Below are 16,528 nucleotides of genomic sequence, written 5' to 3' on the forward strand. Positions count from 1 at the left end.
CATGTCAAACTTCATGATGTCAATATCATTACCAATAAACATTTGAGAACATTTCCAATCCATGTCAAACAGTGCCTCCTCAGGAAGTAAGTGGCTGAATGAAATTTTGCATTTGTTTTCAAAGAAATGTTATTCCTTGTGCTTATAAACCTACTAGACCTAATACTTCAATTTATCCTGTTCTGGTCAAGAAGCAGACAAATAAAAGTCAACTGTAAAAGTAAATTGACTAGTATCATGTGGACAAGAACATGACTTTTGGCAAATCTGACCTAAGCCGTAATTGCTTTTATTTCATGTTCTTCTGTTTTAAGATTACAAGTACTTTTATTTTTTTTATTTTTTATTTTTTTAAAAAATACATATTTTTTTAAAGATTTTATTTATTTATTTGAGACAGAATGCGAGAGAGAGAGAGAGCACATGAGGGGGGGAGGGTCAGAGGGAGAAGCAGTCTCCCCGCTGAGCAGGGAGCCCGATGCGGGACTCAATCCAGGGACTCCAGGATCATGACCTGAGCCGAAAGCAGTCGCCCAACCAACTGAGCCACCCAGGTGCCCCAAGATTACAAGTACTTTAAAAAAAAACACATTTTAATAGAATAAATCATTCCTATATTCTCAAATAATTGGACAGACTGCTCTCTGTAGATCAGGCAACTAGTAGATCAATCACAGTATGTCTTTTCTCTTCATAATTTGATGCATATGATCTCCTGTGAGTAAATTTCTACTTCTAATTCTCAGTTTAACTGAGTCTATAATTAGAATTAAAATGTTGATTTCAAAGTTTATATATCTTTCTCCTCAGCCATTTTAGAATAGCCAGAAAATTGTTCATAGTAAGAAGAAAGCTAAGGAACTTTGCTTCTGTGGGAAAGGATGATGCTGGTCAGATAATCAAAATGATTGCTTTGAAAACATAAATTTTTTCTCTTTTCTCTCTTGCCCCTTCCTTATCTGAGAGTCTGTTTATCCCTCTCCCTCTGCCCCTCCCCCCGATTCATGCTCTCTCTCTCAAATAAATAAATAAAATCTTTAAAAAAAAAGAAAATGTGTTTTAAAGGAAAATTATAAATCAGTGCAAGTTAAACTATCAAAACAGAAACAAAAAAAAGTAGAAAAATTCTTTGACTTTCAATAAACCTATATATTCCACAGTTATATATCACTAGTGCATTATTACAAAAAGTTTTTCTTTTTCTTTTTTTTTTTTACTTTTCTGTTGTTGTTAACAAACTTTATTTTTAGATTTACAGAAAAATTTCATAGATAGTACATCGAGTTCCCATATTCCTTACATCCAGTTTCCCCTATTGTGGTGCATTTGTCACAACTAATGAATTGATATTGATGCATTATTATTAACTAAAGCCCACACTTTATTCAGATTTCCTTAGTTTTTACCTAATGTCCTTTTTCTGTTCCAGAATCCTATCCAGGATAGCACATTAGATTTAGTCCTCATGTCTCCTTAGGCTCCTCTTGGCTGTGACACTTTCTCAGACTGTCTTCATTTTTTTTTTAATATTTTATTTATTTATTTGACAGGGAGAGAGAGAGAGAGCACAAGCAGGGGGAGCGGCAGGTAGAGGAAGAGGGAGAAGCAGGCTCCCTGTTGAGCAGAGAGCCTGACATGGGGCTCGATCCCAGGACCCTGGGATCATGACCTGAGCCGAAGGCAGACGCTTAACTGCCTGAGCCACCCAGGTGCCCCTGGACTGTCTTCATTTTTGATGACCATGAAGGTTTTGAGTGTTACTGGTTGGGTATCTTATAAGATGCCCCTGCATTGGAATGTGTCTGATGTTTCCTAATGATTATACTGGGGTTATAGATTTGGGGGAGGAAGTCCACAGAGGTAAGTGCCATTTTATCCTATCAAGGATACATAATGTTGAGACTAATCACTGTTGCTAATGTTGACTTTTATCACCTGGCTGAAGCAGTCTTTGTCAGGTTTCTTCACTCTCAAGTTACCTTTTCCCTCACTTCTCATACTGTCCTCTTTGGAAGGAAGTCGTTATGCACACTGACCACTTAAGGAGTGGGGTGCTATGCTTCACCTCTTAAACATGAAATATTTACATAAATTATTTAGAATTCTTCTGCATGGGAAAATTTTCTCTTCTCCACTTATTTATTTGTTGAATTACTTATTTATACCAGTGTAGATTCATGAATTTTTATTTTACATTCTGGGTTATAATCCAATAGTACTTTATTTATTTGGTTACTCAAATTGTTCCAGCTTTGGCCCTTGGGAGCTCTTTGAATTGGCTCCTGTGTCCCTTTGACATGTCCCCATAACTCTCGGGTTTTTTTTTTAAGCAACCTGTTTGCTTTTTAATGGATTTTGTTTGGTCTAGTAGTAAGTCTAATATCATTTAGCTCCATTATTCTGTGAGCATTTCTCTTTTCCATTATTAAAGTAATAGACAATAATGAAAATTGAAAGATAAAAGTAGAAAAAAAGTGCAATTCAATCTTTATTACTTGAGTGTGTTCTCTTGAAGTGTCTTCTTTTTTCTGACTTTGCATACTTTCACCATTTCTTTTTCTTTAAAAATAGGTCTAATCGTTCTTTGTAAATAATTTCATATTTGGGTTATATCTATTTAACAATATATTATGAACATTTTCCTGCCTCATTAATATATATCACTTAAAATGTTCTACATAGATCAATTAACCTTTCCTTTTAATTGATTAAAATTAGCCCATAAATATCCTCGGTGTATTGCATAATGATGCATAGCAGGTCTTTACACAGGGACTGAATAAATTAGCTATTTAGAGAGTTTCGATATTTCTTAATTATAAATAGTGTTGAAAGGAGTGTGTGTGAGGCTACAAGTTAAATACTTTTACATATTTAAGATTTCTAGAAGTTGAGCAGAGTCCAATAATAGCATCAATATTTTTGAAGCTCTTAGTTCATGATTAGATTATATAAAATTGAGCAAATTGTGTGAGGCTAACCATTGAAAGAAAGGGAAAAATATTGTCCATTCTACCCAAATAATCAAGGGATCACTCGTTGAGAATGTCAACAAAATGGTCTGATTAATGAGACATAAGTCTTAAGTTTTTCTTGTTAAATATGTTTTCACTCACTTCATCAACATCTCTATTGATGGCCTTTATAACATGTATTATGGAGAATATGAGTAATTTGTCTATTTTCAAGGAGCTTAAAAATGATCTGGGGAAAGAAGAATCACAACACTAGAAATGAGAGAACTCAAATTAGAACAGATTTGTCTAGCTCTTGTTCTAGGGTTACTTCAATTTCAGAATATTAATACCTAACGGACATGGTATACCTAGAGAATAAGTAAATTGGTAGAGCACATGAAATGGACCATAAGTATAGTGGAAATTGTTATGGGTTTTGTACTAGGGAAAGTTTTATTATTTAGAAGAGAAGTCTCCAAGTGTCCCTAAGAATATGGTTATATAGACAGAGGAATTCGTCTACCTAAAAAGAAGAAAACATGTAGAGATAAGAAAAAATGGATGGGGAATGTGGAAAACCATGAATTTGCTTTTACCAAAACAGAAGTTGTATTTTTGCACTATTAGAAAACAGTATTGGATATTTAGAGTGGTTGAGAGGCTGATTGTGAAGGCCTTGGTGAACTTGGGGATTGATAATGGAGTTATTTAATTGTAGGTTTTTAAAGAAGACAATAATAGGATGAAAACAGAATTTTATGAGTAATGTTCAATTCCTTAAAGAAAACTGTATTTGTGGGTAATTACATTGTGCATCATCAACAATATTGAATTCTATATAGTTGTAAAATGCTGTAGATTTTCATGTGCTCATAGGAATATATTTTTATCGTATTGACAACCCAAGGAAAATAACTATGCATATGAACACCATTCTCTCAATAAATAGTATTGAACACTATTGTCTTAATAAATAGCATATAAATGTAAATATATACTAATACCCCCACCACACACACACACACACACACACACACACACTGTGCTAATGTGTATATTACTTTTCTCAAAGGCTATCCAGGAAACAAACTGTTAAGAGTTATCATCCTGCTATGTGTGGCATGTTTTCTTTTCCATTAGTATAAGCTACTTTGATCTTTTTCTAAAGCAAATTAGGGAAAAATACATACTTCTAACGATTTTTTTAGAATAGTTACTCTTTCTGTTTAAAAATGCTCACATTCAATTTGACAGTTAAAAATATGTTTAAAGTTCCTAATTTACATGGATTTTGCTTTAACACTGTTTTTAATCTAGATCCTGAATATTCATTATATATTTCATTCATTCATTCACTCCTTCAATAGATATTTGAGTAGTCATACAGTATTCCAGATGCTAGAATGTGTATAACTACTTCATGTATATTTGAAGTCTGTCCTGTTCTCTTGAAATGCAGTTTCAAAAATGAGATTTCAAAAAGCATTAGTATGAATCTTTAAAGGATTATCCATAAAACTGAAAGGAGATATAACCTTTCTAGACACAGAAAGGAATAACTTTACATACTAAATAAGACTTAGCACTTTGCATCAATCCAAGGTTCTCAGAGTAGGAAATCGACTTGAGGATATGTGTATATGGGGAAAAAATACATCCTCTGTTGGATAAATGTACCCATGGGGTGTCTCAGAGAAACAGAGTGTACAGCATCATGATGCTTCTTCCTTCTGTTTCTGATGACTGGGAACGTAAGTTGCAGGAAATTGATGGGATTACAGGATAAGGAGATGCAAGGCTATTCCCGGGATTCACGTGAGGCACATTCCCCTGAAAGTATTTTCTCCATTCTGGTAAGAAATAATGACACAAAAGGAAGGCTATACTTTATTTACTGAAGGAGCTTTATAAGACTCTAGATAATTGAGAAACCATTAATGATGAAAATAATTTTTTAGAGCAAAACCAGTAAAATCAGTGCTGTTATAAGCATGGGCTGATGGGAAAGTTATACCATAAATTTAGATGACTGTACTGAAAGAACTGTATTTCTATTATCCATATAAATCAGTTACCTCAAGCCACCTCATTTTGTCATTTTGAAGCTTGTGATAAATAAAAATGCACAGTCCAAACAACAATCCTTTTTATAGCCATCAACAAGTAAATGAATGAATACCAACTAAAAATGAAATAAATTCAGTTCCATTTCTCTGTGGACCTGTGCATCCTTGGTACTTTCTGCTTAAAATCCTAGAAGAGACGTTTGATGTGAATGATGTTAAATGTTGAGTGAATAATTTTTACATGGTTAATATATATAATAATATATGTCATATATATAATTATATGGTTTCACTCTTACAAGTGTGCAATGACCATCACTGATACTAGCATGAGCTCTGAGGGTTTCATGTAAGAATGGAGCAGGGAAGAGGCAATACATTTCTCAGGACCCAAAAACTTACAAGTAAGACTTAATTTAAGGTTTAATTAATAGTTCTTTACCAGAATCTCTTTCAAAATATGGGTCTTTAGAATCCTTGCTGTATTTTCTACATTTATCATTTCCAGGTTAAGAAACAATATTATTCTGTGAATGTAGAACCCACCACCATCATTATCATATTTATGAACATCTTTATAGCACAAAGAGGCATTCAGTATCATGTAGTCTGATTGTTTTCATTTTATTTTACTGAGGAGGAAACTTAACCCTGGTAAGGAGATACTTGTCCTATGTTGCCCGCAATGAGTAGCTCAGCTAGGTGTTGTATTGAGGTCTTTGGATTCCAAGTTCACAATACAATGGTGATTTCATGTGCTGTTTTTATTTTTGTCTTTCAGAAATGTATATTCTGAATTCTCCTTGCTATTTGGTACACTTCTCTGGGACATTTCAGAAATCAATGACTAACAAAGTCACCCCCCAAAAGTAAGAGGTGCTTTAAGTTCAGGTACCCAGTCTAAGTATCAAAATTAGACACCAACATGAACCATCCTTTCTGTAACCACAACTTTTCTGCCCAGGATTCTCACTCAATTTGATTATGATGGGATAAAGTTGACAACATGGAAAGGGCAAACCATTCGGTGGTGTCTGAGTTCATTTTGCTGGGACTTTCCAAATCTCAGACTCTTCAGATTCTATTCTTCCTAGGATTCTCTGTGGTCTATGCTGGGATTGTGTTAGGAAACCTCCTCATCTTGGTCACCGTGATCTTTGACTCACGCCTTCACACACCAATGTATTTTCTGCTTATCAATCTCTCCTGTATTGATATGATCCTAGCTTCTTTTGCTACCCCTAAGATGATTGTGGATTTCCTCCGAAAACAGAAGACCATCTCTTGGTGGGGATGTTATTCTCAGATGTTCTTCATGCACCTCCTAGGTGGGAGTGAGATGATGTTGCTTGTAGCCATGGCAATAGACAGGTATGTTGCCATATGCAAACCCCTCCATTACATGACCATCATGAGTCCACGAGTGCTCATTTGGCTGCTGTTATCCTCCTATACAGTTGGATTTGTGCACTCATCTAGTCAGATGGCTTTCATGTTGAATTTGCCCTTCTGTGGTCCCAATGTGGTGGACAGCTTTTTCTGTGACCTTCCCCTTGTGATCAAACTTGCCTGCAAGGACACCTACCTGCTACAACTGCTGGTCGTTGCTGACAGTGGCCTCCTGTCCCTGGTCTGCTTCCTCCTCTTGCTTGTCTCCTACACGGTCATCATATACTCAGTCAGGCACCGTGCTGCCAGTGGTTTGGCCAAGGCCTTCTCCACTCTGTCAGCACACATCACAGTTGTGACTCTCTTCTTTGCCCCATGTGTCTTTATCTATGTATGGCCCTTCAGCAGATATTCTGTCGATAAAATTCTCTCTGTGTTTTACACAATTTTCACTCCTCTCTTAAATCCTATTATTTATACATTAAGGAATCAAGAAGTAAAAGCAGCCATGAAGAAGATAAGGACTCGACATATAACTTCAAAACATACTTTGTAGATGATGCTTCTGAAGAAATAATCTCTTGTGTGGACATTTTAAGGAATGAACTTTTAAGCTATTTCAAGTTCTGTAAAAGGAACCAGTAGGTACAACTTTTAAAGAGCAAACCCCTTGTATTAAAGAGGGCACATTCTGCTTGGAGCACTGGGTGTTATACTCAAACAATGAATCATGGAACTCTACATGAAAAACTAATGATGTAATGTATGGTGAGTAACATAACATAATAATAATAATAAAAAAGAGCCAACCCCTTTTCTTGTCACTGTCAGTGGTTAAACACATGACATGTACAGTCTGGAAGACGTGCATTTAAATCCTCTCTTCACTACTTCTCCTCATGCAAATTTGAAAAAATGAATAAATTCTCTTTATCTACTTAGTTTATCTACAAAACTTCTTTATATGTTTCTTTTATTATTTTGACATGTTTTTAATCTTCACAATTATTATTACTACTTCTATTATGCTTGTAGTTATTACTGCTGCTATTATAGTTGTAGTTAATATTGGGAATCTCTATGTAGAAAATGCACACAGATGATGCCTCACATAGCCACGTAGCTGAGTGCCTGACTATTTGGTGCTAGAAAAACACATTTTGTAGATGATCCCTAGTTAACGTGTATTAACTTTTAGTTACTCTTTTGCCCCAGATACAGTACCTCCAACCATGCTTCACATATTTTGTGAGCCCACAATGTGCCAGGAGGTATATCCAGGGTTTCAGGAAGCTTACAGTCCTTGGATGAAAAGAGTGAACTAAATTTGTAAACATGTTGTGGCATGGACAGTATTATAGTACATGGTTGAAAGTCCAACACAACTTTATCAGTAATAACACTAATATTTGTCTCTTCCTTTTTTTCTGAATCCATGGGTAAATTGATTCAGAGCCCACAGGGGGGTAAGAGGTGATCAATACTCCTGAAAAGTCTACAATCAATTCTTAGTAGCAGTATCAAGCTTTTATTTTCATTTTCAAAATATAGTTTACAAATAGAAAATAATCACTCTCTTTATTATTTTACTTTTTTGAGGGAGAGAGAGTGTGTGCAGGTGTGAATGGGGAGGGGCAGAGAGAGAGAAACTTTAACAGGCTCCACGTCCTGTGCAAGCCTGACGCAGGCTCTATCTCACGACCCTGAGATCATGACCTGAGCTGAAATCAAGAGTCAGACATTTAGCTGACTGAGCCACACTGGTGCCCCAAGAATCACTCTTTAGTGTAGAATTCTGTGAGTATTGAAAAATGCAGAGTCATGTAACTATCACAATGAGAATACAGGAGAATTTCATCGACCCTCAAATTCCCCTGTGCTCCTTTGTGGTCCACCTCTCTCGCTCCTGTCTTCTGGCCCTGAAAAAAGCGATCTGTTATTTATACCTAGTTTGCCTTTCCTAGACTGTCACATAAGTAGAATCATATAGTAAGTAACCTTTTTAAAAAGTTTTTCTTTAAATTCCAGTTAGTTAACATACAGTGTAATATTAGTTTCAGGTGTAAAACAGTGATTCAGCACTTCCATATAACACCCAGTACTCACCACAACAAGTGCCCTCCATAAACCCTATCACTATTTAACCCACCCCCTCACCTACCCCCTGGTAACCATCAATTTGTTCTCTATAGATAAGAATCTGTTTCTTGGTTTGCTTCTCTTTCTCTTTTTTTTCCCCTTTGCTCATTGCTTCTTAAATTCCACATATGAGTGAAATCATGGTATTTGTCTTTCTCTGACTGACTTATTTTGCTTGGCATTAATACTCTCTATCTCCATCCATGTCATTGCCAATGGTGACATTTGATTCTTTTTTATGGCTGAATAATATTCCATTATATATATAGAGAGAGAGATATAATATATCTCCTTCGTCCTATCCATTCATCAGTCAATGAACGTTTGGACTGTTTACGTAATTTGGCTATTGTAGATAATGGTGGTATAAATAGTGTATTAAGTAATTTTGTATTCTTTGGGTAAATACCTAGTAGTGTAATTGCTGGATCATAGGGTAGTTCTATTTTTGATTATTTGAGGAACCTCCATACTGTTTTCCAGAGTAGCTGCACCGGTTTGCATTCCCACCAACAGTGCAAGAGGATTCCCCTTTCTCTACATCCTCACCTGCACCTAGTATTTCTTTTGTTGTTAATTTTAGCCATTCCGACAGGTGTGAGGTGGTATCCATGTAGTTTTGATTTGCATTCCCCTGATGGTGAGTGATATTGAGCATCTTTTCATGTGTCTGTTGCCACCTGGATGTCTTCTTTGGAAAAATGTCTATTCTGCCTTTTTTTTTTTGAAGATTGTATTTTTCTTTATTTGACAGAGAGAGACACAGCGAGAGAGGGAACACAAGCAGGGGGAGTGGGAGAGGGAGAGGGAGAAGCAGGCTTCCCACAGAGCAGGAAGCCCGACTCGGGGGCTCGATCCCAGGACCCTGGGATCGTGACCTGAGCTGAAGGCAGACGCTTAACGACTGAGCCACCCAGGCGCCCCTATTCTGCCCTTTTTGTAATTGGATTATTTGGGGATTTTTGTTGCTGAATTGTATAAGTTCTTTATATATTTTGGATACTAACTCTTTAACAGTTATGTCATTTGCAAATATCCTCTCCCATTCCACAAGTTGCCCTTTAGCTTGTTTATTGTTTTCTTTGCTGTGTAGAGTAAGTTGAGCATGGCTTCTTTCACTCAACATAATGCCTTTGAGATTCATTCAATAGCAAGTTGTGTTTATCATTATAAATCTATGTTACATTTTAATATTTATTAAGTATCCTCATTGCTATTCTTCCTCAAATTGTCTTGAAACCAGTTCAGTTATTCATTGATATTAACTAGAATGTTTTTATCAAATAACATGAATACTAAGTAATTATATATGCATTAATTTTATACATTGATATGGGAGAAATGTGATATTGACAATATTGGTCTTTTTAATCCTAGAACCTAGAATTCTGCACTTATTCAGGCCTTCTTTTGTATCCCCCAGTGATGTTTTATAGCTTTCTTCATTAAATACTGAAACTATTAAACTTATGAATTAATTTTATTTTAATTTTTATGAGGTCATTTTTACTCATAACATTTTGATATTTCTGTAATGAAGGAAAGAGATATATTTATATATATATTTACTTGAAATTAGTCACTGATCTGAACACTCTAATTCATTGAAATTTTTAGTCAATTTTTCAGGCTTAGAATATAATATTTCAACTATGATAATCTTATGTTCTCCTATTATTTTTCAACATCTTATTTCATATGTTAGCTCATGACATGTCTAGGACTTAATACAGTTTTGAAATTTTTCCTGAATGCTAAAGAATAAAATAGATACATGTCATAAAAGGTCTGACACATCTGTACACTAATAAGGAGAATTACTGATTTTAACATGTTTCTACAATATGGTGAGTATTTTACACATTTTTATAAAAATGACACATATTTGGGAGGTTAACAACTACCAATCACACTTGGCTTATTTGACATGGAAAAATTTGCTAATTTCATTGGCGCGATTATGAACATTTCCAATGGGTTGAAGTAAATCTTTTATAACTGTAGAAGAAATCTAAGAAAATGAAATCTAAAGTTGGGTGTTAAAACTAAGCAAAAACTGGAAGAAGTTTACAAGCAGCTTGCTTGCCACCTAGTGGCTGCAATCTCCTGTGTTTCTCTTTCATGTTTTAACAAAAACCAAGAATTAGGAAGGAGGATTTATAAGAATGGTCTGGAGTCTTTGCAGTCCCCCAATAGGCAATCGAAATGAAGCCTATACCTTCCAAAGAGGCAGTCAAGCTGATTACCATCTCAGCATTACCCAAAATAGCTATTTTCACAGACAAATTTTAATGTTATTTTAAGGGCTTCCCACCCACTAAGGGCTTAGAATTCAGCTAAGTCTAGAATTCCAGGGGACATCACAACTCGTTAAGTCACCATTAGGAGTTAGAGTATTCTGAAAAAGGCAAGGCAGACTAATACCTAGAAATTATCTGTACGTCAAAATCATGGTTCATGATTTTTAAATCTATTGCCTGCCATAAATTTACAAGACTTAGTTGTCTTTAACTTCCCTAAAAGTATGGATGATCCTTCCAAATTTCAAAAGGAACTAAAAATATATATACTTCTCATCATTTGAATTTGCAAGGCTGAACCCTTTGCTCAGAATTGTTCTGCCAGATGATTTTACTTTGAGCATAATCGGTCAGATAGTTGGTGTGTATAAAGGAAAGTAGGGCTTGTTTGAGGCTACTAAAGAGAGAGTGGCCAAAAGCAGTTCTTCTGTCTGTATCTAAAAGACAGTATTTGAAAAATTAATTAAGTAAATAATTAGACTGTCTAGGGAAGTCTTTGAGTTTCTCAGTCTTATAAGTGAGGTGCTCTTTTCATCCCCATTTTCTGTATGAGGAAACGGAGGCAGAAGGCTTTCATAACGTACCTAACTTTCCACAGCTAGAAGGGAAAGGACCAGATTCCAACTTGTCTGTTTTTAGAAGCTGTGCACGTCTTTATAATTCTATGCTACCTCTAACAGTATTAACCAAATTCTGGAAACACATTTGTAAATTACCTCCTTTCCAAATCCAGAAGTTGTTTAAAATATAACAGAGGGCTGGGAAGCTGACTCCATGGACAAATAATGCAAAGGCTTATTTATTGCTCTCATATACTTGAGTCAAAGAAAAGTGATGTAGAAACTTTCAAATCTAAGAGTCACTCAAAGGAATTGGGTTTTAAAAATGACTGCATATAATAAAGAGGATGAAATTTATAAATAGTGTTGATTGAAAAAAGGTAAACACAAAATAGTAAATGGTTTATATTTCTGCCCACAGAAAGTCTAAATAGAGGTATAGTCTTTACCAAACTCAAACTTGTCCTGCTCCCAATGTGCTGTAAGCCGAATTCTGAGACACTGGTTTTGAAGCAAAGAAAGCTTTATTATGAGAAGGCAGCCCAAGGAGAAGACAGGGAATCATTCTCAAAGCTGCCTTGCCCTGTTGGGCCTAGGCACAGCTTATAGACATGAGAGGAAGGTAATGGGTTTCTTGAAAACTTGGTGGGATGTCCTTGAAACTCTCTGGAGGTAAGCATTCTTCTGGACAATGTGGCATTACTGGGACCTGGTATGATTAGATATGTCAAGACTAATGTTACTGTCCAGCCCCCATAAGTTTCTACAATCAGTGGGTAAATGGGGAGTAGTGGTAAAAAAGGCAAAGCTAATGATTGATCATGCATGATGTTAAGAGGCGCATAAACCACAATTAAGTAGGGAACAAAACAGAACGTAGAGCCAAGTTAATAATGCAACTAATACAACTGTAGTCTGCTTATGCTTTCAAAACAGGTCCAGGAACCAAGCACCTGCCTCAACTCGCCATTCTTATTTAATAATTCCTCAATCGTGGGGAATAGGGATAATGACTGCTCTAGCTGCTTCCTGCTAACAAGGGGCAAAGAGCGATAGCCAGGGGAGTGGAAGTGGAAAACCTGCCCTCAGAAATATTCTGGAGTGTCTGGGCATGGGGCTTGGACCTTGCTTTTGAATGTTACTGTTTATCTGGGAGACTTTCCCGAGGTGGCAGCAGCTAGCAGAGTAGCATGCTGTCTTATTTTTACTTCTTTGTTTGTTTCTCTGTTTTCTGGACTCGATCCCATTTAGTAGAAAACTTAAAAGCATTCCCTACCAATGCCCGGGTAACCATCTCTAAAGCTACCTCTACTTTTTGTAATTTCCTTTGAATATCTGGGGCACTTTGCTAATAAGAGTCCTATTTATCACTTTTAAGTTTTCAGGTGCTTCAGGATCAATATCAGCATATTGGTGATATGCTTGTTGGAATCATTCAAGAAAAGATGAGGGGTCTTCTTGACACATCTGATTAACTTGTTGAACCTTATTTAGATTCTTTTGTCTGGTACTCCTGTTTTTATTCCTACTGGGATAAATTCTCAGTACTTTTGAAGTCTGGGGAGTCCTCCTGCATTTATATCTTGATTGGGGTCACAGGATAGCACCTTCTCTGGTGGCCCTAAAGCCTCTGCTCTGGAGGGATTGTTTGGAGCGAGGAGATGAAACCCAGGTTTGTTCAAGTTAAAAGAATGGGAAAAAATGGGAAACCTTAGTTGGGAGAGTCATAGACAGATATTTGAAGAAACCAGGAGAATTTAGGATCTAGTCAGTTGTATAGGCAAACAACAAACATGCAAAGACAATCAGAATTAGAATTTAACATGCATAAAGTTGTGTTATTGGAATATAATTTTTTCTCTCTAAATTTACCCTCATTTTTATTGAAGGTACTAGATTAAGACCAATTTGTTTGCAAAATAAATCCAGGTTTTTTGGGGGGGGCTATGGTGAGCACTGTGAATTGTGTAAGACTGTTGAATCACAGACCTGTACCTCTGAAACAAAAAATAAATCCAGTTTTAACAAACTTGGCCTAATTACTTACATAAGCACAACAAGAATAGTGATCAGCCACGTAGGTTCTTTTAAATCTGCTTTGCTAGATCTATTCATAAGGAATATCAGATTGAACTTCTAATAGTCTTTTGAGGCCAGAAACCAAGTCAAATACTTGCCATTAGATTTGTCTGCAATACCTGTAGACTTGGGTTATTTCCTCTCTTCTCGAGGTCCCCCAAATATGCTGAGCTTCCTGCACCTACTAGCAAATAACATTCTGTACTCTCCTGGTAAGGCTCCTTGGAACTCCATAAGGAAGACACCACCAGGCTTACATTTCCAAGGGCTTCATTGGCACTATAAAGTCAACCTTAGTTCCTTAAAGCTGTCTGGTCCTATCTGGAGGTTATGCATGTCTCTCTCAAATATGGCATTCCAGTCAAAGCCTTCATAAAATAACCAATGTTTCCAATAATGTTTTGTTACAAGGAGAACAGATCTTATTGAATTTATGGAAATAAGTATAATTGTCATAAAAGAAAGAATACTGACTGTGAGTTTCTGATTTCTGGAATGTTCAGGTAGGGAGAAAAAATCAATTTGTTCACAAAGGTGTATTTTATCAAATCTCTGTAAGTCATAGATCTCTTAGGAGAACAAGTTTTCTTAAATCTGGAAGAGCAAATAGTAGAGAAAGAGCAATGTTTCAAACAAGACTCATAAAAACCGTAACTCCAAAAGACATGTCCATTTTCATTAAACCAACAAACTCAAGCTTTAATTTAACAGAGATTATCCCAGATTATATGAACCAGAGAAGCATTTGAATTATTTTCTGAGTGTTAGGATGCTCCATTCTAGTAAGTGCTTGTCTTCAACTAAATAGGGCTCTTTTTTTTTTTTTTTTTTACTGTTTATGCATTTTTATTTGTTTATCTTACATCTCTAGAAGGGCAAGAGCCAGATACAATTTCTTTAAAACTCAGATACATGGTAGACATGTACCAAATGTTTTTTTAAAATTTTTTTATTGTTATGTTAATCTCCATACATTACATCATTAGTTTTAGATGTAGTGTTCCATGATTCATTGTTTGTGCGTAACACCCAGTGCTCCATGCAGAACGTGCCCTCTTTAATACCCATCACCAGGCTAACCCATCCTCCCACCCCCCTCCCCTCTAGAACCCTCAGTTTGTTTTTCAGAGTCCATCGTCTCTCATGGTTCGTCTCCCCCTCCGATTTCCCCCCCTTCATTCTTCCCCTCCTGCTATCTTCTTCTTCTTCCTTTTTTTTTTTTTTTAACATATATTGCATTATTTGTTTCAGAGGTACAGATCTGAGATTCAACAGTCTTGCACAATTCACAGCGCTTACCAGAGCACATACCCTCCCCAGTGTCTATCACCCAGTCATCCCATCCCTCCCACCCCACCCCCCACTCCAGCAACCCTCAGTTTATTTCCTGAGATTAAGAATTCCTCATATCAGTGAGGTCATATGATACATGTCTTTATCTGATTGACTTATTTCGCTCAGCATAACACCCTCTGGTTCCGTCCACGTCGTTGCAAATGGCAAGATCTCATTCCTTTTGACAGCTGCATAATATTCCACTGTATATATATACCACTTCTTCTTTAGCCATTCATCTGTCGATGGACATCTTGGCTCTTTCCACAGTTTGGCTATTGTGGACATTGCTGCTATAACTTCGGGGTGCACATACCCCTTCAGATCCCTACATTTGTATCTTTGGGGTAAATACCCAGTAGTGCAATTGCTGGATCGTATGGTAGCTCTATTTTCAACTTTTTGAGGAACCTCCATACTGTTTTCCAGAGTGGCTGCACCAGCTTGCATTCCCACCAACAGTGTAGGAGGGTTCACCTTTCTCCGCATCCCTGCCAACATCTGTCATTTCCTGACTTGTTAATTTTAGCCATTCTGACTGGTGTGAGGTGGTATCTCACTGAGGTTTTGATTTGGATTTGCCTGATGCCGAGTGATGTTGAGCACTTTTTCATGTGTCTGTTGGCCATTTGGATGTCTTCTTTGGAAAAATGTCTGTTCATGTCTTCTGCCCATTTCTTGATTGGATTCTTTGTTCTTTGGGTGTTGAGTTTGATCAGTTCTTTATAGATTTTGGATACTAGCCCTTTATCTGATATGTCATTTGCAAATATCTTCTCCCATTCTATCGGTTGTCTTTTGGTTTTGTTGACGGTTTCTTTTGCTGTGCAAAAGCTTTTTATCTTGATGAAGTCCCAATAGTTCATTTTTGCCCTTGCTTCCCTTGCCTTTGGCGATGTTTCTAGGAAGAAGTTGCTGCGGCTGAGGTCGAAGAGGTTGCTGCCTGTGTTCTCCTTTAGGATTTGGATGGACTCCTGTCTCACATTTAGATCTTTCAACCATTTGGAGTCTATTTTTGTGTGTGGTGTAAGGAAATGGTCCAGTTTCATTCTTCTGCATGTGGCTGTCCAATTTTCCCAACACCATTTGTTGAAGAGACTGTCTTTTTTCCATTGGACATTCTTTCCTGCTTTGTCAAAGATGAGTTAACCATAGAGTTGAGGGTCTATTTCTGGGCTCTCTATTCTGTTCCATTGATCTATGTATCTGTTTTTGTGCCAGTAGCATACTGTCTTGATGATGACAGCTTTGTAATAGAGCTTGAAGTCCGGAATGGTGATGCCACCAGCTTTGTTTTTCTTTTTCAACATTCCTCTGGCTATTCGGGGTCTTTTCTGGTTCCATACAAATTTTTGGATTATTTGTTCCATTTCTTTGAAAAAAGTTGATGGTATTTTGGTTGGGATTGCATTGAATGTGTAGATTGTTCTGGGTAGCATTGACATCTTCACAATATTTGTTCTTCCAATCCATGAGCATGGAATGTTTTTCCATTTCTTGTGTCTTCCTCAATTTCTTTCATGAGTATTTGATAGTTTTCTGAGTACAGATCCTTTGCCTCTTTGGTTAGATTTATTCCTAGGTATTTTATGGTTTTGGGTGCAATTGTAAATGGGATTGACTCCTCAATTTCTCTTTCTTCTGTCCTGTTGGTGTATAGGAATGCCACTGATTTCTGTGCATTGATTTTATATCCTGCCACT

The 16,528-nt window shown here is 36.5% G+C and overlaps 1 protein-coding gene across 1 annotated transcript; it reads left to right on the plus strand.

Annotated features, from left to right (window-relative positions):
* Positions 1–6,026: 6,026 nt before the first annotated feature.
* OR4K13 (olfactory receptor family 4 subfamily K member 13) lies at positions 6,027–13,685 on the plus strand. The gene is made up of 2 exons (XM_036082553.1): positions 6,027–6,946; positions 13,640–13,685. Exons 1-2 carry the CDS (start codon positions 6,030–6,032, stop codon positions 13,683–13,685), a joined length of 963 nt encoding a protein of 320 aa, XP_035938446.1. The 5' UTR covers positions 6,027–6,029.
* Positions 13,686–16,528: the final 2,843 nt, after the last annotated feature.

This window comes from Halichoerus grypus, chromosome 8 (genome assembly GCF_964656455.1).
Source record: "Halichoerus grypus chromosome 8, mHalGry1.hap1.1, whole genome shotgun sequence".
NCBI classification, from domain to species: Eukaryota; Metazoa; Chordata; class Mammalia; order Carnivora; family Phocidae; genus Halichoerus; species Halichoerus grypus.

Coding starts and splice junctions, on each gene's coding strand:
- OR4K13 (XM_036082553.1), top strand. CDS start 6,030: ATGGAAAGGGCAAACCATTCGGTGGTGTCTGAGTTCATTTTGCTGGGA. Junction 6,947..13,639: donor AAGATAAGGACTCGACATAT/AACTTCAAAACA, acceptor TCCTCTCTTCTC/GAGGTCCCCCAAATATGCTG.